Source organism: Halichondria panicea, chromosome 3, assembly GCF_963675165.1.
Source record: "Halichondria panicea chromosome 3, odHalPani1.1, whole genome shotgun sequence".
Taxonomy (NCBI): domain Eukaryota; kingdom Metazoa; phylum Porifera; class Demospongiae; order Suberitida; family Halichondriidae; genus Halichondria; species Halichondria panicea.
The window spans coordinates 6,932,411-6,955,679 of record NC_087379.1 but is presented as its reverse complement, the minus strand read 5'-3'; the positions used below and the strand labels follow the sequence as shown (position 1 = coordinate 6,955,679).

The following is a 23,269-nucleotide window of genomic DNA, read 5'->3' as shown; positions in this document are numbered from 1 at the left end:
GCCGCCTAATGAGGAACACAGTCAATCTGAACCTACTCACTCTCTAGTCTCGCGGGCCATACTCCACAATCTGATACTATCAGATTGTGGAGTATGGCCCGCGAGACTACTCACTCTCACTCACTTCACCAGTCAAGTCAGCAGGGTCTGAACCGAATCATTCCCATTTCAACGGCGGCCTAAAAACGAGGCTATTACTCCAAAGGTCAAAGTACTTTGGAGTATTCCTGTGTTTAGCCTCACTGCACTCCCTCTAGCTCTGTAGACTCCTCCTACCTAGGAAAAGGTGCTGTGTTTGCTTCATTTATCCATCCCTTTAATACCTACCTGTCTGTACCTCTAGCTCTAGAAGCGATATTAAGAAGATGCCAGACTACTTGGGAAACGACCAGAGGAAAGTGAAGGCTGAGGATAAGGGAGATGAAGACAATATCAAATGTATGTGTTTGGTTGTGTTTTTATAATTATCCGAGTTACTTTTATATCTACTAATCATAACTCAGCTCTCGATGAAGGCGATATTCAGATACTGAAGACTTATGTAAGTTGTAGTATTGAGTGTGGATGGTATAGTATTGATCGCACCAAATGCCCCCCCCCCCACACCACACACACGCACACACACACATGCTCACACACATACACAGGGTGCCGGTCCCTATGCCTCACAGATCAAGCAGACAGAGGATGACATTGCAGCCTCACTGAAGAAAGTGAATGAGCTAGCTGGAGTCAAGGAGTCAGACACTGGCCTTGCTACCCCGGCTCTGTGGGACTTACCTGCCGACAAGCAAGCGTTGCAGAGCGAAGAGCCTCTGCAGGTACATCTCTTTTCTTTCCTTTTCTTCCCCATTCTCCATTTTCTTTGTATCAGAAACGTAAACTAGCCAATCAATACGTACACAACTAATTACAAAGCGTGTACATGAACGATAAGTCCTATAGCTGAACCATAACAAATGGACATCTCTCTCACATTCTTATTTCTATGCTTTTGATCGCTGTCTTAGTGGCGTAAAATTGGCAAGCTCTGTAAACTTTCGTACTATTAAAACATTTTAAAGCCTGCTTAATTGTCCTCATAATACCATTGTACTTGCGTACAGGCACTACTCTTGAAGTGAATCTACTGCTCTTACTTCTGTTTCCAATAGGTGGCCCGTTGTACCAAGATCATCGACGCTGACACTGAGCAGCCGAAATATGTCATCCACGTGAAGCAGTTTGCAAAGTTTGTCGTCAATCTGCACAAGAATTTGGCCCCTACTGACATTGAAGAGGGAATGAGAGTCGGGTAGGTGAAAATTATTCTTTGCTCTGTGAGGTGGATATTTGCGTACCTTGGTTGAATTCTGGACAGTTATAAACACGCCGTCTTGTAGAGCTCTGTAAGAGCTACATTTCATATTCCTAGATACGTTCCTGTTTTGAAAAAATACTTACCCAAACCAAAATGGTGGATAAACGCAGTCTCAACCAACACACCATGTAAATCTAGTTAACAGAATGCATCCTTTCATTTTGAAGTTGCTTGTTCTAAACTAAGGACAGTTATAACCCTCTACATGTGTTTTCCCTCAGGGTGGGTGACCGCAACAAGTACGAGATCCATCTCCCATTGCCACCAAAGATCGACCCCACTGTCACCATGATGCAGGTCAGTGTAATATTGCAGTATATCAATAATGATGTCTGCTCAGTAGAGACTGTCCCGGAGCCGTATGTGTGTGTACCACTCTTCCCTCTATCCCCCACCCCACTGTTCCCTCTATCCCCCACCCCACTGTTCCCTCTATCCCCCACCCCACTCTTTCCCTCTATCCCCCACCCCACTCTTTCCCTCTATCCCCCACCCCACTCTTTCCCTCTATCCCCCACCCCACTGTTTCCCTCTATCCCCCACCCCACTCTTTCCCTCTATCCCCCACCCCACTCTTTCCCTCTATCCCCCACCCCACTCTTTCCCTCTATCCCCCACCCCACTGTTTCCCTCTATCCCCCACCTCACTCTTCCCTCTATCCCCCACCCCACTGTTTCCCTCTATCCCCCACCTCACTCTTCCCTCTATCCCCCACCCCACTGTTTCCCTCTATCCCCCACCCCACTGTTTCCCTCTATCCCCCACCTCCCCTCTATCCCCCACCTCACTCTTCCCTCTATCCCCCACCCCACTGTTTCCCTCTATCCCCCACCCCACTGTTTCCCTCTATCCCCCACCTCACTCTTCCCTCTATCCCCCACCCCACTGTTTCCCTCTATCCCCTACCTCACTCTTCCCTCTATCCCCCACCTCACTCTTCCCTCTATCCCCCACCCCACTCTTTCCCTCTATCCCCCACCCCACTGTTCCCTCTATCCCCCACCCCACTGTTTCCCTACATTTTACAGTTTACAATTTTCTCTTTCTCCCTTGCTCTATCTATCTATCTATCTGTCTCGTGTCCTGCAGGTGGAGGAGAAGCCGGATGTCACTTATAACGATGTGGGAGGTTGCAAGGAACAGATTGAGAAGCTGAAAGAAGTTGTTGAAACTCCTCTGCTGCATGTAAGAACATTATAGTCTATCTCTACTGTGTACTATACGTAATTCTAATTGTGTATGTAGCAAATCTGTTCCTTACATGTATATACACGTGCTTCCATAATTAATTACTGAGATTGTTTTGTTCTTTCTTTCCTCCTAGCCTGAGAGGTTTGTGAAGCTCGGCATCGACCCCCCAAAGGGAGTGCTGTTATTCGGACCCCCTGGTACTGGCAAGACCCTACTAGCCAGAGCCGTGGCTAATCGTACTGACGCTTGCTTCATCCGTGTCATCGGCTCAGAGCTGGTGCAGAAGTACGTGGGTGAGGGGGCACGAATGGTGAGAGAGCTGTTTGAAATGGCACGCTCCAAGAAAGCCTGCATCATCTTTTTTGATGAGATTGACGCAGTGGGAGGTGAGTAGCTATATCCAGGCACTGTAATGATTAACTACCGTATAGCGAGTTTCGTTTTGTAGAGCATTCCTGCGAAATTAATCTACGGTAATAGTCACTATCCTTCAAATATTTTTTGGGTCATTCATACGGAAATTGCACCAACAAAATAACCCGCTATACGGTAATTTGGTAGAGCGGGTCAATCACTGTGTGAAGATTGTTGAGCATGGTAAAGGTCTCTAATGTGTTGTTGAATATTTATGGCACTACTCAGAGTAAATTTTAACTTTTGAAACTAAGCATCCTTACCCATAGGTTTGGTGTATCTGGTAAAGGGTCATCACATTAATATGTTGATATTGACGTATTGCTAGTCTTTATTGTGCATACATGTACTTTTTTTTATAGGCACTAGGTTCAGTGAGGGTGATGGTAGCTCTAACGAGGTACAGCGCACCATGTTGGAGTTGATAAACCAGTTGGACGGGTTTGACCCTCGTGGGAACATCAAGGTCCTCATGGCAACCAATCGACCGGACACCCTCGACCCTGCCCTCATGAGACCAGGACGTATGGATAGGAAGGTGGAGTTTGGACTACCTGATTTAGAGGTGAGTACGAGAATAATAATGGTATTCTTCAACTTAGTGTAAAAATTATTACTGAATGTTTTGCGAGAATTTTGAGCAATTTTGCAAGTGTTGGTACTTGTATGACATCACAATCTTTGCCAGAACGCAATAGTTAGATCGCAGTGAGTGTTTAAAATGTTCTGCTGATTTGGCTCATTTGCATGGTTTTCACCCATAAAATATCGGCACCTCAGGCAAAATAAACGTCTATTCTAGTGGGAAGGAGTCACTTTGTGTACGTGTGATTATCAATTATACATGGTTGGGTTTGGCTTGATTGCTACATCCACTGGTTTTGTTTTGGCTGTCTTGATCTGTTTGGTACTTGCCCATGGTGATGTGGTTGATTTGGTTGAGAATGTAATTACCTTCGTAGCAGACTAGCAATCCTTGCCAATCATGGTCACACATTTAGTTATGGCTGTTTTAAGTTTATTGATTATTTTTTCATTGGTACATTTAAGCCTATACACTGCCATATTGCTCTCCTGGATCGAACCGCCCTACCGACAGAGGAATGGAGTCATTCGTCAGTCCTTAAGGCATTTAGTTATGGCCATTCTGAGTTTATTGAGTTATTATTTCTATAATTATTACTGTTTTTGGTACATTTAAGCCTCCTTAACGGTAGTGAAGCCTGGTTGTCAAGTTGTGTCTCTCTTAATATATGGAGCGTCTGATTGGATGTCCTCTCAATTAGAAACTCATTAAGTAATTACGTAACTATGTTCTGTTCAAAGATTATGGGTGAGCCGGTAATATATTGATGTTGCCTTTGTGGTATTGTGTAGCCGTAGAAAGAAACACATTAATTAGTTCACTTAATTAGAGTGCCGTCATGTGAATAATTATTATTCTAGGGTATAAATAAACTAACAAATCTCAAGTTTATTTTACCTCTACAATTGCTTTTGAACCTACGTACATGTACATACGTAACAATCATGTGCTAGCTCTGTTTGAAATAATTAACAATGATAAATGCGTACTTGCAGTGTGTGTTCAGTTACATCCCTGCATGTACACTTCACCATGCAGTTTCATGCAGCAGTACCGTATTACTAGAATGTTTTGCGAGCATCAAACATATGCAAACTTTGCGAGGGTTGATCAATTTGCAACTTACAATAAAATCGCAACACCTACTAGTAAAATAAACATGATCCTTGCCCAGATCGCAATAGTTAGATCGCAAAGGGTCACATTTTCTGCTGATTTAGCTCATTCGCGAAGGTTTTTCACCAGCAAAGTATTGATAATTCTGTAGTAATGCCAATGTCTGGATATCCATGTGTAGAGTGAGTGCTGCTCAGTCAGTGCTTCCTAGGTGTTCTGCTTATAAATGTTGACAAATTTGCAATAAGATTAGAATGTGTGGATGGTGGGGGTGCATTCCTCCTCCACCATATCTGTGCCGTTCTCACGTTCACACTTCTTTTACGATGGATATTTACAATAATTAAATCTCTAAAATTATACGTATGTCATTGTGGTATGCTTTCTTCTGTACGTTGTATCTTTTCATAAGCTGGCGTGTTTGATGAGTTGCTTGAAGAGATGATCACGTACTATGCACACACTGTCTAGTGTAGCCATGAAATTATCTCCTGTGTAAGTACGTTGCATTAGAACAGAGTACATAGCATGCGCAATAGATTAACATAGGATTATAGAAATTCCAATAATTGGTACATGTAGGCGTACGTATGTGACTATGATACGACGTAATGAACCGTGTGCTTTAATTCAATCAACAAGATAGTCATTACATATTCTCATCTTCCACTGGAGACAGGTGCAGGTGTGCTTGCAAACAATAGGAACTTGAGCTCATTGAGCAATAGATACTTTCACAGATTTATTGTCTGCTGTATAATAACTCTCCCTAATGTGGTTATCTCATCCCACCATCTCATTACCTAGTCACACATTATCATAATTATATTTGCAGACACAGCATGATTGTGTGTGTATCCCTTACACTAGTCACACACCATTATCATAATTAGACTGTGTGATTGTGATAGTCCACACAACATGCCTACACTCAAGGCAGCAAAGTTTGTGTATACTACAGTCCACCTTTGCTGCCTCCAGTGCAGGCATGTTTGTACAGTCCACCTTTGCTGCCTCCAGTGCAGGCATGTTTGTACAGTCCACCTTTGCTGCCTCCAGTGCAGGCATGTTTGTACAGTCCACCTTTGCTGCCTCCAGTGCAGGCATGTTTGTACAGTCCACCTTTGCTGCCTCCAGTGCAGGCATGTTCGTACAGTACGTCCTATAGATGACATACATTCGTGTAATAGGAAACCATTAAGCTACGCCCCTACGGTGTGTAGTGTAGCTCATCGAAAGTGAAGAGTACTTTTGCACCGACTTCCCTAACCCTAACCCTAATTGAAGCTTATTACTCTTGACTACATGTACCTATGTATGACCCCATGCAATTACAGCACTTGTAGATAATGTACATGACTCAGCGTAATTGACTAGAGCTTGTAGGACGTTTGAATTAATTAGCTAATTAATTGTGGTGATCGATTTATTTCAAAGCACCGGATATTAGTTATAGCAATTTTAGTGAGACAATGCTCTATATAGGGTAACCATAAAGATGACCAGGATCTCTGTCTACAATATCATGCACCCAGAAAGAGCCTAACACAAAAAGAGGAGGTCTTACAAGACAGGGTTACAGTAGCTCAGACCCATGTGCCCTAGGGGATGAATGATTTCAAGAGTTTTTAAGCCAGTGCAAAAGTACTCTTCAATTTCAATGAGCTTTACGATTGTCTCTCACTAAAATTGCAATTAATTTTTAAATGTGGTGATCGATTTATATCCGGTGCTTTGAAATAAATCGTTCACCACAAATTAATTTAGCTTGTGAATTCAAACGCCTTACAAGCTCTAGTTCATTACGCTACCCTATAAGTGGCGAATTTTTTCATATACCATTTTCCCATGTGTGCACTTTTAGCCCCAAGGCAAAATTCATTTAAGAGCTCGGATAGGGATTCATTTAAGAGATGGTAAAGGAAGTAGCCTAATTATCTAATGGTCTGGTATTCGTGGAATACGCACCCTGATGAATGGGGAGATAGTTGCTATAGTCTCTGTGTATAAACAACGTGTTGGTGTGTTGTGGGACCAGATAATTCGGCTACAACGGATCATAGGCTTAAAAAATTGTTTTTTAACCCTTTCATCCATTAATTAATCGTCATAACTCGACGGTGTGAAACATTCGTGATTTGCAAATCGTTTTCTCCATATTAGGTATTGATTAATTAGAGAGTTATTGCCTCAGGCAGTTCCTGTACACATGCATGCAACGCCAGCTGTCTATAGTCTGCTCGACAGACACAGAAGCTCGCTATTCATCTTCTCTTTAAAATACCTAATTAATCTGTAACGTGTACTTCCTTTGTATTTATTGCAATGTCAGGCTCTCAATGGGCTAGGGTGTTCTCCATGGTGAGATTAAAAAAGATTTAAATTTGTTATGGATTTGGTCTATCGCTTTTCTCTGTGATCGATTTCATTGCAGACATTTCGCTCAATTTTAATTACAATGGAATGTCAGTACATTTTTACTCTACCTTGTTAACTGGAGTATACTCACTGTTGAATGGATGCCTCCACCCACACACATCCTTTGTGGCTATAGTCTAACCTCAATTTCATAATTAGATTACGCTAACTAACACTTAGATTTAAAATATTGCCGGTACTGCCTTTAAATTCTGGGAAAATGTCCTTTATTGGTTCTGGCTATAGCCTAACCCCAACTTCATACTTAACTACTACCCAGTACTGGGTTTAAGTTCCATGAAAGTCCATCTACGCAGATCTACGTAGCCTAACCCAACTTCATACTTAACTATACCACTTAGATTTAAGTACTGCGTTTAAATTCCGTGAAAGTCCATCTACGCAGATCCTGGGTGTGCTAAGCCAGGACACATATTTCCTCTAAGTTCGTTAATTAAGAATGTCAGTTGTAGGATGGGCTGGTTGAGTTACTTTGTAGCAGACTATTTTTAATGGATTTCAACGTAAATTTGAGTCTAATTGCATCTTGGAACATTAGCTTGATTCGTTATGATAGCAGTGGTGTGCCCAGCATTTGCATAGTGCGTGGATTATTTTTATTCCTTAATCTCAATTCCACATTTTCTTTTATCTAGTGGGGATTATTTTTGTCTAGAGGTGGTGATTATAGTACCAAACCAGTGTCTGGTATATTGAATGATTGTTGTGTGTATAGTCTGTGCATTATCACCACACACCCACACACACACACACACACATCCTCTATCCAGGGTCGGGCTCACATCTTCAAGATCCATGCTGCCAAGATGAGTGTGGAGAAAGACATTCGCTTTGAGCTACTCGCCAGGCTCTGCACCAACAACACTGGTAAGCTGTACCTTCACTACACATACATCCATTCACATGTAGCTAGGTCTATGTTGTTGAGATTACTTACTTCGTACTGAGTTTTGCACAGTCTTTGCAACATCAACAAAAAGCATCGAGGGTTGAGTGTTCCTTATATAGAAACCACTAATCTTCCATATAAGGACCGCAAACCCTCACGCTTTTTGTTGATGTTGTAAGTATTCTACAAAACTAAGCTCATTGAAGGGTCCACCACTACTATCAGATATTACAGGGATTGTGGCAGCTGGTTCAAATGCATGTTAAAGTATTCACGACCCAGGGTAACCAAGGTCACCATGTGGATAATCCCATTAGTCTCCCCCAGGGCAGCTGGTTGGTTGGAGCCAGGATGTCTCTCTTGGTTAGATTCCTCCCCACCACTGCCTGTGTTTGTGTGTGTGGGAGGCTCCTTAGCTACAAGGTCAGACAATGGCTGCTAGCTTCACCAGGAGGGACACACCACAATCTTATTAGTTTTAGTGCCTTAATTAATTGATTGTGATGTCACTGTTTTTTTAGAGTGGGGGGTGGATTGCTATCCTGAGGCTATTCTCTTAATCTAATTTGTGGTCAACTGGTGCTTAGTGGGGGTCAGCGGGGTGTGCCAAAAAAGCTTCTATTTTTGAGCTGTTATTTGGACTTTGTTAGGTTTCAGTGTTTGTTAGACTGATTGGCTCCTGGGTTTTTGTTTAGTCTCCAAGCACTTGTGTTTGTTTTCCTGTATAATTATAGTTACATGTAGCACAACTCTGGGATAGCCCATATATTGCCTGGTACTTACGTGAACCCTTATATAGATAGACCACCTGTGTGTTATGGTGGGACATGTGCGTAGGGATTAAAACAATGTGCATGTATATAGCAGATTGTGCATGTGTTTTGGTTTAGTTGGGCCAATAATCCAAACTCTAAATCCCATAATCATGCCATACTATATATAATGTACGTACGTGTCTTTTTTCAGGTAGCCCATCGTTTTCTATGCTGTACGTTACTCTGTTCTTTATTCACGTGTATCTATATATAAAACTTGAATATTATGAATACGAGATGTTGTCTTTGAAGATCCCTTCAGATGTTCAGATGTCTGCCTCGTATTTACAGCTGTGTCAATACCACATCAGTCCTCCAGTTTTTTAGCAGATTCTACTCCCTCTCTACTACTGTACTTGATATGTTTGTATACAGGTGTATTATATTTTCCAGTACAAGTTTATTTGCAAACAGTATTATTGTATTTAATTGAGTAAGAGTGTTTGGTTTCCCTCAGTTAAGTCTGGTAGTTCATTGTCTGACATTTGATCTGACAGCATCCCCTCAAATCTAGTGCATTTGATACACGGCCACGAGTTTGGGTTGGATTTAGCTATAATAAATTATATAGTCACGTAAAGCCTTCTTAGTGTAACTTAAGAACCTGCATTGTTAGGAGGCTAATGGTGGGTCAGTGGTATAGTGGGTCGCAGTGCGTACACTGTGGTTGCTTAGTGATATATTGGTGGTCCCCTTATCATGACCTTGCAGGTGCTTGCAATTACCCAAGCATGCCCAGTGTACATGTACTGCATTACGTCATTCAACCTCTAATTCATCTTGGAATGTGTTGATTCTTCATTCAGCTTTGTGCATGCTTTATTGTGGCGTGTATATTACAAGTAACAACAGTAGTGATAAGGGAGGGGCTAGCTCTCTCTTTATTCTGGCTTAATTTAGGTCCACTGACACCAGTGATAATAAGGGAGGGGCTAGCTCTCTCTTTATTCTGGCTTAATTTAGGTCCACTGACACCAGTGATAATAAGGGAGGGACTAGCTGCTCTTCAGGGGAGGCCAGTGAAGGAGGCTCATTCTCTGTACAATAATGCTTACATTTAGGGCCGATTAACACGCTGCTACACCTTACTTTTATAGACACTACCACCATTTCGCACTTTGAGCTCTGTATAGGCTGATTTTGTCGACAGTTTTCGTATTGTTATCCACCTGCCCCTCCCCCCTACACAGGTGCTGATATCCGCAGTGTGTGTACAGAGGCCGGTATGTTTGCCATCAGAGCTAGGAGAAAGGTACGTAACCACTAACAACAGCTTCTTATAACATGTGATGCACCTGCCTTGGAGGTACTAGCAATTAACTTTTAACCTCTCTGATTGAACGCTAATATCTGCCCACATACAAATTACGTTATTGCTGTGTTTTATGGCCAAGTGTACGTTGTATGTAATATAATTATGTGTATGTAATATGAGTGTATGTAATACCACCTGGCGTGATTCGTTGAGTTATTTAGTTACATATACACACCCACACGGCTTCACTTTCAATTCTGGTTATCAATACAGGCCTGCCATTAACAAGGCGTAATCAGGTGCCATCATGTACCTACTATGATGTCATACTTATATTGTTATTCATTCCCCAGATAGGCTTGTGGTTTTTTCTCCCAAATGACCAGATAATTACCCCAGGCACGAATGTATTGTTTTTAGGGGAATGCTCTTCTCACCAACTTGAAAGTGGTATTAATTTGTGGGAACTTGAAATAACTTACTCTCGTGTATGATCCCATGAGAACGCTATTTGAGTAGAATTCTTGGTAATTAACCGTGGACTACAAAGCTAATATTATTATAAGGCCCATTGATCCAGTTATGCATTGGATACAGCCAGATTGACTGCAAGTACACAGGAAATTAGAGAGTGTCCCGTAAATGATCACATCTGTACACTGAGCTTGAGTACACTGAGCTTGAGAAATTTTATGCCTATAATAATTATGCTGAGATCAGTTTAAGCCTGGCGCCATAGACACGTACTTATATGTATGTGCTAGTAGGTTGTGTCTAATTCATTTATGATAATTTATTGTGTGATTGGATAATTGGAATCCAACCATTCTATTCTCACGAGGGGAGTCACAATACGAACCTAAAACGTCAATCCCCCATAGGTACAAATGTAACTAAGTGCTCCTCAGCATACTACCTAATATACTCCAGGCTGTGACCTTAATTGCTTAATTTAATTAGTCGTGTGTGCGCGTATGTGTGTGGCGTACAATAGATAATGATGCCACCCCGGTGTTATCTCACTGTGGGTTTGACCCGATGTTCCAATACTGAAGCCTTAGTTGTGCATGTACAGTCAGTGGTGTACCTGCTTCCAAGATGAGCACACGGTGATATTTCTGTTTTCTGAGAAACAAGTACTGCGTAGTTACATGTGTCTGCATGCTGTAATGTGAACCTTTTAATTGGTAACTATTGCAAACACGTAAGTGGTCTCAATTGCTCCTGGAGACAGACATAATTATGTCTGACCTCTGTTTTACATGCTGTGTAAGTGTGAGGCTATATACATTGTATATTTATACTGAGGTATACCATTACTCGCTCTCTTCCTCTGTATAACTGCAGGTTGCTACCGAAAAAGACTTTCTGGATGCGGTTAACAAGGTGATCAAGGCGTATGCCAAGTTCAGCTCCACCCCTAGATATATGACCTACAACTGAAACTCTCTATCGATCATTCTGACATTGAAAGTTACTATATATTCCTTGTTGCGTAACAGTGTATTAATTATGTGAGTCTGTCAGTGTGGGCATATCCCTTACCTGCTTATAACAATCATGCCACTTGTGACAATGCAGTTGTGTGGAATTTCATCTCTTGTCTAGGGGACCTGTTTCACACAATATACTGTGTACACCGAGGGGAAGTGTTCAGACAGTATTGTCTGCATTTCTAATGGAACGTAGGCCATATGTGTGAGCATGCATGTATAATGCAGAGGTGTAATGTATATAGGAGAAGTGATTGCACCCCCCACATACATATATACAGTCTAATCTAGCCCTCTGAATATACTGCAAGCATAGATAATTTTGGTTTGTATTGGTCCGAATTTATGGAAACACGCACATTTCCATGCATTGTGTAACTCAGATACATATACATGTATATAACATGCATGCATATCACGCATATGTTCGATTTTACATGCAAGTACAATTACACCTTTTATATCACTATTCATGCCGTACGTGCATTTAAAATAGTGATAATGTTACACGAATGGAGAGCAAAGGTTTTGTAATATTGTTAGGTATGCATTCATGTGAGGCCTGCTGAGCATGTGATAATTAGGAGAAGAGTACTTAATTCAATTATGGCTCTTGTTTTGCACTTGCGTGGGCTTTACCTAGTATAAGCAAGACAGAGTTTGTGCAGTGCTTATCCTAGAGCTATATATAAGAGCACTTTGCATTATTGCAATCGACTTTCTCATAGCTATAACTCTAGCTCCAGCTGCAAGTACAGTGTTGCCTGAGCTACAGCAATCTCTCTGCACTTGAACGGATTCCCGAATTGTCCTCTGTGGTGAATCACCTCATAGCACTCTAATTGCAGCTCAAAAGGCTAAGAACTGAAGTTTACTGTGTCAAAACTGCACTCCCTCCTGGAAACAAAATCATGGCTCTAAGACTAGACTTCATCTTCTCCCTACTTGTGGTGTCCTCCCTGCTGGTCAGCAGTTCCCAATCCAACATTGGCACTGGATGGTGGTAAGTCATTAGTCTGCAGCATGCATGCTGTGTGGGGGGCTCATAAAACAGTATCTACTGTGTGCTTGTTACGCATTGGAGGTGGTGGAATTTGATACATACACTTATGAGCAATAAGAAGCATTTCCAAGGCTTATCTAACAATAAAAAAGTTACAGGAAGAGGATATGAGATATCTTAATTATGTTTGCTGTCTTGTTTGTAGTTCTTGGCTGGGCCTCCCCTATAGTCTATCTCTGCATGGACAGAGAAATGTGATATTCAGTTGCCCTTTTACAAGTACACTCTTATCTATTCTGAATTGTCGTTAGCACATAATCAGTTTTGCAACGCTCTAACATGCTAAGTGCAGGATGAAAGGACTTAGCTCCTGAAGCATAATTTACAGCCATCCTTTGAATTTCAATGTTTTCAGATTCTTGTACTAGTTGCATGCATTTTATACATGCCACGTTCTTAGTATCGTAAATGCATGTACAAGAAAAATCGTCTTGTAATTTTTCATTCTCATAATTCTTTTTTCTTGTCTTATCTGTATGTTATCACTACAAGAAAAACATGCCACGGTACATTGTCTTGTAGTTCATAAGCTGTTTTGTTGCCTATTCCCTCACCCTGTACTAATTAAGAGACACTCACTAAGTGATTACATTGTTTAAGTACATTGCTCTCCAATGACAATGACAATGGCTGGTGCCCCACCCCCCCTCTCCTTCTTGGCATGCCTTACAATGGTATTATTATTGTCACACTATACTTAGTAGAGGTGTTATAAAAGTCTAGACTGACTCCCCCTTCACCTGTGTTGTCTAGCTAGCAGAGGAGGTACGAGACACTGAGTACCTGGATTAGGCTTGGTCATGTGTAAAATTCAACAGTAAAGTCGTTGTTGCACATGACCAAATACCTCAATTTTAGCCTGATCGAGGTACTCGTGTCGGACCTCCTCTGACTAGCAAGTGTGAACTCTTGGTAATGAGTCATCTTGTGGCGGCATTCTGGTGGGGACATTTTGTGGGGGACATATTTTGCGATCGATGATTCCCACTTCCCCCAATAAAATCCTGCTTTCCTATAGTAAAATTCCCAGTTAACCCTACACACATTGTTTCATGTGAAATAGTCTTAATCAAATTAAGCAGTATAGTCAGGCCACCCAGTTCGCAGTTTGAGTGCATGCAGGATTTAGTATATCCCTTGTTAGGAAGATAAGCTTCAATTGGTTTGTGTACATTGTCCAAGGTGGGAGTATTCCTCAGAGGAGAGGACTAAACGCATTTCATAGGGCTAAAAATCAGAGTCTCCTCGCACTTAGCTAATATGCGTGGTAGACACTTGATTGAATTAAGCACACCTCTTTTCATACGTACACTTATCAGTTGTATACCTGAGCTGGAGTGTACGTGTCACCTGTATCTGCTGGTATGTAAATTGAGCAGCTATTGTCGCTAAGTGGCCATGTGGCTGTACTTGCGGCCTGGAACCGTGTAATTAGATGTACACATCAATTAGCGATGGTTTGCACTTTTATGTACAAGTCAGCTAGTCCATGTATAGAAGAAGCTTCTAGTTCTGATTACAATATATGTCCTCCCTCACTCCGTGTTGTTTGCTGTGTTAACGATCCCACCAAGCCATGTCCGCCTTTCACTATGGTTGCCATAGTTGGCTCCTAGTTGCATGTAATGCAATTCATAGGACATTAGTGGTCACAGGGACGCACCATTCATTTGCATAACTGTGAATCAGTTGCTGTGGGCGTGTTGACTGTTAAACCATTATGGCTCCATTTTCTATGAATCTTTTTTCAGAATCTTAATTCATAGTCTGGAAGTTTATAGCTCCACCATATTTCACACACACTTAGAGAATAATAATAAAACTGCACTGCTGGTTAATTTTTTAGTTGCATCAATTCCATAAAGTGCTCTTTCACATCTGTTCTCAGTGATTCTATGTTCTCAGCGATTTTGTTTTCAATATCAATCCTCCTTTTTGGTTAGCCTGTGTTTTATCTCCAGACATTGTGCACATTGCACTCACCACAATTAATGATAAACAGGAAAGATAAGGATGGCTGCTACATGCTGCCTAATTAAGTTATTAGATTTGAGGTTAACTGTGTTGCCATAGGTGGTAGATTTAAATAAATAAATTTATAGGGCTTAAAAGTTGGCAAGCAACTGTTGAGTGGACGCTTCCTGTGGGGAACGCACTAACCTTGTGAACATACTAACCACCGTTTCTTGTTGCAGAACCGTGACTACTATAGCTAGCTACACGATCAGAGAGAATTAGTTAAACGTATTCATGGCCGGCTATGCATAGCTGCTTGTTTAGGGCAGCGTGATGTTCACGGCTGTCGGGTTGACGTGTTTACATTCCATAGCTTATCTGTTAGATCACTCTCTCCACCCTAGAGCGTATGCACGGTCCATTAACAAAATCCATTAGCTTGTCTAGCCGTGCATATACCACTTACAATAACAATAAGGCGCTATATATATTAATTAAGGAATGTGAACATAAGGAACTTGTCTCTGATTTTCCAGTTGTATTGTTTTCTCATGTACGTCATTTCATATTTGGCTAGCAGAGTTTGTACTAGTAGTCTCATCGGCTACGCCATCTTGTTCGAACCCTCGTTCCTAACGAACTCGAACATTTTCTCAGAGTTGTTAATTACTTGAATTTTAGAGAATTTAGTCTTCAAAGGCTGTACTTTCTGTTTTACACATTCCCAACCCTTCCAGACATTGCACCGAAAGTGTTAGAATTCATTAGCGGTCCCATTAAGGCGCCGATAATTGAGGTCACTATCCATATGGCTGGCACATGCTGCCTCACTGTATAGATTAAGCTGTTAATTTGTACAGCAATCGGTTGAATGCATTATGTCAAAATTATGCCACAGTAAATTTACATGAGAATTGTTTAATTGCAAGTGTTAATTACACTGTTCCCTTACATGTGCGTGCAGGTCTCTGGGACTGTCTGGATGTGCTAATGCGGACGGTAACTGTCACAATTGTGCACAGCTTAGAAGTCAGGGTGTTTTGAGCCAGGAGCAAACTGAACAGTGCACAACCACTGACGGCCAGCAGACAGTGCCGGCTATAGCCCTCGGCACCAGACGCGCAATACTCGAGTGTCAGGATCGGTTTGACAACAACAGATGGAACTGTACTACCTTTGAAGGAAACAATCTCTTTGGATCATTTGTCAGCGACAGTGAGTTGCATTTTTTGGATGCTTGCTTTTCTTTGAGGATTTGAATTTAGTGACAGGCGGTGATACCCTGAGGGCTATTTAGTTGCATATGAATGCAGGCATGTGCCGTATCGCTTTGATATTGAGACCACTGCAATATACAGACCTTATGCCTTCTGAATTATTGGAATTTCTCGTTGAAATCGTTTTAAGCAGTCATGTACATGTACGTGCTCTGGAGAAAATGATACAGTTATCTTTCTAAGATTAATCCCATGGTGATAACGCTAGGAATGCATGTCATCTAAGCCTTGCACACGTTTGCTATGCCTTTTTTAATTAGGTGTGGTTGAAACTATGTAGTTTAGGATTGTTACTTGTCTGAGTGTGCATTTCTGGAAATTCCTTCTCTTTTTATCTTTTTAGTTGGCATAGCAATTGCTTTTTTGAAATCAGTAATGCATTTCTTCTAAATAACTTATGAGAATGAGATTATTGTCCCAGCTCTTGTTTCATGTTGATCTTTCCTGTACTTACAGATCGTACTCGTGAGACAGCTGCCTTGTTTGGTTACTTAACGGCAGGGGCAACCCAGGCCGTTGCTCAAGCTTGCAGAGCCCAGAAGATACAGAACTGTCCATGCGCAGATTCAGCTGCTCCTACTTTTACTGATGATGGAGACACTATTTTCACTGTTTGCGCTGACAATGTTCAATGGGCAACCGAATTCATTTCTGAATTTCTATCCACTGCTTTAACGAGCGTGGGCGAAATGTGCGACCAATGGAACATCGATGTGGGAAAAAAAGTAGGCGTTGTGTTGCTAATGCTGATAAGATCTGTGATTGTGATGCTGGTGTTTTATTGTGCGTGTGGTAGTGTCAAGTAGTCTGTGGGTGACAAAGTGTGACAGACCTTGAAAGGTTTAACTGGCAGACATGGTGCACCCTTCTGCAGTTGTGTACCTTCTGTTGGCCATTTGTGGCCTTTCTTTAGTGGTCTACCGTGGTGACCTTTGTCTGTAAATGCTCTTCTGTTTGTTAATTGTTGTTGTTTTTTCCTCAGGCCATGTCAGAAACTACCACATTTTGTAGATGTCACGGTATCTCAGGAACGTGCTCAGTTCAAACCTGCTACGAAAGAGCCCACACGCTCAAAGAAATTGGAGAAGGACTATACAATAAGTATCAGAGTGCAGTACCAGTGGCCCTAGTCAATAACACACTACAGAGAACTGGCCCATCTGCCCTGACCGCCGACCCACTAAAGACCACCGACCTCTGCTATGTAGACGATTCTCCCAATTTCTGCAATGCTGACACCGTAAAGGGAGTGCTTGGCACTGCACATCGACTCTGCGATGTTGCTCCGAATAGTGCCAATTCTTGCTCTGTGCTCTGCTGCGATCGTGGACACTATACGAAAACACACTCAGTCCCAGTAGAAGAGTGCAAGTTTGTGTACTGCTGTCGAATCGAGTGCAATGTTGTCAGAGTGGATACAATAACAGAGTACAGATGCAACCCCTAAAAACCGAACACAATTCTTGCCTTCATAACCACATTCACTCACTCCTAGTGTGTTGCTCTGCGTTGTCGTTTTGTGCGAACTATATAATAATCTTCATTTTACGTCACGTTTGTTGTTGTGCTCTGTACGTATCAGCTAGGTGTGTGTTGTGTTTTACCTCGTAGCTATGTTTGTCCTTTGCTCTCTTTTCAATTATGTCACATACCGAATGTGCTACCCATTGCACTGTATGTATGCTCTATGTTATTACCCCCCCCCTTTAATTTTGCATAATTATAGCTGTTGTGATTAAGTACTGATTATTGGGGTGTGGGGATCACTGATGGTCATGACATCATGGTATATTATAGTTTAGATCTGATAAACAGATTATAGATTGCAGTTGTGCTATGTAATGGCAAATTAATTAACCCGAAGTTAATATATAGGGAGTCCTTCCAGAAATGAATTGAATAGCACGTAGAGTTTTAGTGGCCCATGTTTCGATGTTCAAATTTCTCTTCTCTTCACCATTGGATGTGCATCATATACATTATGGGACATCATGGGGAGCACCTTTGTAAGACAATATTGCCTACAATTATGCATGATGTGTGACCCTTTCCCTTGTGGATAACTTTTTTTCAATTCAATACATACTATGTAATTTTATAGTATTACATGAGTACAGGGTACAGGGTACAGTGTTCCACATGCAGGAAATATTATGTAACTGCATACGTCCTACAGTCTGCATGCATGTGGATATGTGCATTTTTATTTTTTATGATGTACCAAACAATACATGAACATGTAGGAATTGCCAAAAGCAGTGAGCTCAGATAATTAAGTCGTTACCATGAAAATTAAATAGCTACCCTACTTCCACATGACAGACAAACGGATGTGCCGGTGAAAATAATGCAAATGGCTGTGAATGGAAGGGAATCTACTAGGAAGACTGAACCTGGAACAACATTCACACAATTCTGCACCACATTCGCAGTATTGTTGCGTGAGAATTAGGTCACTTACTAGGAAACAATCGACCAATACTCTATTTTGTGTGGTTTCTGTTGTTGTCCTTCTCATCACCCATGGTGTCTGCTGGCTGCAAGTGTTTTGCAATCAAGCAGTGATTTGGGAAGTAGATGTGTTCTGACATCACCTAGCGTCACCCAATTGAAGCAATTCGCGCATGCGCTTGATGTGGTGCACACTTCCTATAAAAATTGGTGAGAGCATCTCTCACATCATTGTCTTGCTGCGATACCTCTTCTATTATTCAAGAACTCTCTTAGACAGTGATGGCGAGCCTGTGGACATTAGCTGTTCTTCTCACCTGCCTGCTTGCAGTCAGTGATGGTAGATCCGGAGTAAACACTTGGTGGTGAGTTGAATAGATATTATAATTATACAAACATGTACATAGTTGTACTGTAACACTAAGTTGCTGTACAAGGACTAAACAATAGTCACTAGGAACTAATTGATTTTGCAAAACACCTTAATGTGTTACACCACTGTATATCTGATCATGACTCCATTTCACTTTTTTACAGGTCTCTCGGAATAACCAACTGTGCAGTATCAGACAGCTGCAACAATTGCGACGAGCTGCGAGGAGAAAATATCCTATCTGACACTCAAGTCAAGAAGTGCAGTGATGACTCGCAAGCTGTAAGAGCCATTGCTTCGGGAATTCGCACAGCGATTATCGAATGCCACAACCAGTTTAAAGATAGGAAATGGACTTGCTCTGCACTAGCCACTGAAGGAAATGAGAATCTTTTCGGATCATTTGTCAGTGAAAGTGAGTTTTTCTAATTTTAAAATAATCCGACTGTTCAATTGATTCGCCCTTGCAAAGAATTTCGTAACAATCTGTCAAGGCTAATTGGCGAACAAAGTGGTTTATATAACATCAGAGGTATCCTATTGCCAACTGATCCTATTATAGTATATAGCCACAGGGCGTTCTGGGTGTGTAAAACAAGCAGCTGCATGCCCACCTCAACTCCCGTTGCATGGAGATGACGTTTGAAATTACATACTGATAATTATTCTCATTAAGTAACGAGATATGACATTTATATTTATTGTTTTCCTCTAGTGAGAACCCGGGAGACAGCTGTACTCTACGCCTTCCTAGTGGCAGGTGCTTCTCAGAGATTGGCACAATATTGCCGGGAAGGGAGAATCAGAGAGTGTGAATGCAACAAGGCCGAACAGCAGATTGATGATGAAAACAACGTCATTTTTAATAAATGCGACGAGAATCCTACTTGGGCTCTAAATTACATACAAGAGTTCACGACTTCTCCTTATCAAGATTTGTCTGTTAATAACACTGGGTCTCTGATTGATATGCATAACATAGAGGTCGGAAAACAGACCATGAACAGGACCGAGCAATTTTGCAAGTGTCATGGAATTTCTGGTGCATGCACAGTTCAGACCTGCTATGAAAAACTACCAGCACTCGCAGAAGTTAGCGAATCTCTTTACATCAAATACGATGGAGCAGTAAAAGTAGATTTAGTTGATGGAGAACTAAAAAGAGATAGCACTTTTGAAGCTAATCCTCTGGGCGATTCTGATCTTGCTTTCTCCGATGAGTCACCTGACTTGTGTGTGAATGCCACAAAAGAAGGTGTGCAAGGAACAGCCCATCGGGAGTGTGAAGTCTCGGACAGCAGCTCGAAGAGTTGCTCTGTGCTTTGCTGTGGGCGTGGTCATTATCTAGTAACTGATATAAAAGAAGAGGAAGACTGTGTATTTCGGTATTGCTGTGATATTGTATGCACTAAAAAGTATATAGAAAGCACTGTTTACAAGTGTAATCCTTGATGTCACATTAATGGCATCTGTGTTTTTTTATCATGTCCATGTCACTTTTTATGTTTTTGCCAGACTATCCATTTTTGTAATAGCTTCATTAAATTGAGTGAATAAAAATCGAGTGAATAAACACAACATGGAGAGATAGCATGAGACAATACATGAGAGATAAGAGTTTGCTTTTGGTAAGCTTACTTAATGATCTTTACCATTTAATCATGGCAGAAGGACCTCCTCCAGTTCATGCTCTATGCAGTGCTGAAGAGCCTGAAGAAATACAGAAGAGATCTGCTTTTGGCAGTCGGTAATGCCATGCACACATAGTCTGCTCTCATAGTTACCCATGGTTTGCTAGTGTACTGTGTGTCAGCTGCTCTTATTTTCTACAGGTTCTTGGAAGATCCTTCTCAAGTGTTTGAGCACAATGCATGGTACGCCATGCAGCGCAGCTCTGTGTGAAGATGGCAGACATTCTCTATTATCCCCAACGCACTCTCCCTTGTGGGCGATTCGCATTAATTAGTTACATCTCTTTCTGACACTTGTTGCATTTATGGTTTTGTATTCCGATTTATGTTTGCCCCCAGGGACAATGTGGAATGGGATGCGGCGCAGGAGCAACTGGCACTGGACAAGGTGACAGAGAACGCTACCTCTAAAATGACCCCAGAGGAGCAAAGTGAGAGCTAGCCCAGAATATCAGCTAGAGCAATGAACTTCGACCTCATTCACTAATCGATTAGCCTCCTCAATCGAGGCTCTGTTAATCAGTTGTTGTGTGACCTTTGTCCTCTGCAGCCAAGTACGAGCAAGGAGCAGCTGGTTACTGGCATAGCTTTTACCAACAGCACCAAAACAGGTGCAATGAGAAGAAAAATCCGTATATTGATTTTAACTAAAATTACTTAATTAATCAGATTCTTCAAAGACCGTCACTGGCTGTTCACTGAGTTTCCGGAATTGAAAGGCTCCAGGCAGGGAGACAAGTTCAAAGTGTTTGAAGTAAGTGATTCCCATATCCATTGTTCTCTTGGTCTTAATGTTCAGAGCTTTAGGTTACTCGTTGCTTAGATACAGTATGCCTGGACTAACCCCCATTCATTCAGTATCATAATTACTGGTTTCGAATTAATCTACCAACTCTGATCTGTGTTGGAAGCGTCCAATTGTCAAAACTAAAAGATGCATTTAGTAGCTGTTTGGTAATGCTACAATAATTATAGTGCGCTTAGATATCAGCGATTGCTTTCGGGCCCAATCTTCCGGAAAAAACCGTGGGCTATAATTATATATAAGTGGTTAAGAATCAGGCCTGTTTTTCGAAGCTAACTTTGAGAGGTCATAACTTGAAGTTAGAAACATTCAATTTTTCAAAACTAAAAGATGCATTTGGTAGCCCCCCCCCCAACACACACACAGGTGGGATGCGGTGCTGGCAACACTGTATTCCCTATCCTGCAGACTAACACTGACCCTAACCTGTTCATCTACTGTTGTGATTTTGCTGAATCAGCAGTCGAGATTGTAAAGGTACATGTGTCCCTCTCGTTTATCCTGAAGTCATATATATATTTTTTAGTCACATGACCTCTATGATACGGCTCGATGTCATGCATTCCAGTACGACATTGGGTCACATGACAAGCCCCTCCCATTCCCACCACAATCGATTGACCTCGTCATTCTCATCTTCGTGCTGTCTGCACTTCAGCCAGAAAAGTAAGCAAGCATTAATAATAGATTTTATTACTAAAATGTTTTGTGAGCATCAAAAGTATGCGAACTTTTCCAGCGTTGATCACTTTGCAACAATAAAATCGCAAAAATCTAAACTGGCACTGGTACAGTATATTAAAAAAACTGGCACACGGTCCTTGCCAGAATGTAGATCGCAAATGGTCAAACTTCCTGCTGATCGATTTGGCTCCTTTGAAGGTTTTTCACCAGCAAAATATTCTAAGATTTCAGATGGTGATAAACACACTGTCAGAGTGTCTACGCCCTGGAGGCATGATCCTGTTCAGAGACTATGGGAGACACGACATGGCTCAGCTGAGGTTCAAGAAAGGCAAGCAGCTTTCAAATTAAATGTCCGTTTTTTATTTTATTGTTCCACTGTGTGTTCCCGTGTTCAGGGAAATGTATATCTGATAACTTCTATCTCCGTGGCGACGGTACGAGAGTTTTTTTCTTCACTGAAGGTGAGTTCAAGGCAATAAAAATCATACTGTTGCTAGGATAATTCAGCTGTGTTTACATCCTACATAGGTATATGTATTTTAGATTGTTTCGTTCTGAACTTTGACCTGAATAACATATCCGTATCATGTGCTGTAGCTAATATGAGGTGTAGGAGGGGTGTATTAGCCTCGATTCCAGGCCGCGAAGAGAAATGCACGCGGCCTGGAATTGAGGCTAAGGGTGTATAGACTATTAAGTACAGTGTTGAATGTTTCATTAGTCAATGAGAGTAACCACGTGTATAATATTAGTTCAGCCGGCATATACACTAATGACCGTGTGTACTACCTAAATGCCCCCCCCCCCCCCATGCAGGAGAAGTGGACTCTCTGTTGACGAGTGCTGGACTGGTGAGGGAGCAGCTGTACACTGACAGGCGTCTCCAGGTCAACAGAGGGAGGCAGGTCAAGATGTACCGAGTCTGGGTGCAAGCTAAGTACAGGAAAATGGAGGAACAGCCTCAACGAGACAAAACACAATCACATGTAGAAACTTAAAATTGTGTCACTGTGTGTTAATTGTGAAATTGTTTATAATTATGCAAATTGCGGTCATGATATCATTAATTGCTTTATATATGTCAACTGCAATTTATGTACAGTAACTAACGTAACATGGAATAAATCTAAGGCACTAGATTTCAACGTTATAAAAGCCAGCTGAGCTGGTTCCAAATAACAGCATTGCAAAACAACATCTCTTGACCTCTATATACTGTACAGTGGAACCCGGCCCTCTATAATGGACACCTTTGGGGAACAATTAATGTTTTGGCCTTTATACATTTACAGAGGTACGTGGCCTTAATTGTTGAGAGGTTGTTTTGTACACAATTAAAACTGTTCATTTGGGACCTGGGTGCCTGGCCGTTATATAGCAGCTGGCCTTAATTTATTCGGAGGTGGT

General features: G+C 41.6%; 3 protein-coding genes across 4 annotated transcripts; all 3 read left to right on the top strand.

Annotated features, from left to right (window-relative positions):
• Positions 1–132: 132 nt before the first annotated feature.
• Positions 133–11,624, top strand: LOC135333980 (26S proteasome regulatory subunit 7). The gene is made up of 12 exons (XM_064529015.1): positions 133–286; positions 344–438; positions 504–541; positions 648–821; positions 1,155–1,294; positions 1,582–1,657; positions 2,451–2,546; positions 2,686–2,938; positions 3,329–3,531; positions 7,878–7,974; positions 10,002–10,063; positions 11,414–11,624. Exons 2-12 carry the CDS (start codon positions 366–368, stop codon positions 11,507–11,509), a joined length of 1,308 nt encoding a protein of 435 aa, XP_064385085.1. The 5' UTR covers positions 133–286; positions 344–365; the 3' UTR covers positions 11,510–11,624.
• Positions 11,625–12,154: 530 nt separating this feature from the next.
• LOC135333151 (protein Wnt-1-like) lies at positions 12,155–20,257 on the top strand. Its single transcript, XM_064528065.1, has 6 exons — positions 12,155–12,562; positions 15,543–15,793; positions 16,312–16,580; positions 16,838–17,298; positions 18,844–19,094; positions 19,395–20,257. The coding sequence occupies exons 1-6, from the start codon at positions 12,471–12,473 to the stop codon at positions 20,129–20,131; spliced, it is 2,061 nt and encodes a 686-aa protein (XP_064384135.1). The 5' UTR covers positions 12,155–12,470; the 3' UTR covers positions 20,132–20,257.
• A 43-nt stretch (positions 20,258–20,300) lies between these two features.
• LOC135333985 (tRNA N(3)-methylcytidine methyltransferase METTL2-like) lies at positions 20,301–22,937 on the top strand. Of its 2 annotated transcripts, none has more exons than XM_064529020.1 (10): positions 20,301–20,426; positions 20,512–20,553; positions 20,710–20,801; positions 20,921–20,981; positions 21,040–21,124; positions 21,584–21,652; positions 21,702–21,841; positions 22,084–22,190; positions 22,258–22,323; positions 22,679–22,937. In XM_064529020.1, the coding sequence occupies exons 1-10, from the start codon at positions 20,341–20,343 to the stop codon at positions 22,858–22,860; spliced, it is 930 nt and encodes a 309-aa protein (XP_064385090.1). In that variant the 5' UTR covers positions 20,301–20,340; the 3' UTR covers positions 22,861–22,937. The 2 variants fall into 2 exon arrangements, with proteins under 2 accessions (XP_064385090.1, XP_064385089.1); XM_064529019.1 differs by having other exon boundaries at positions 20,302–20,426; positions 21,542–21,652.
• Positions 22,938–23,269: the final 332 nt, after the last annotated feature.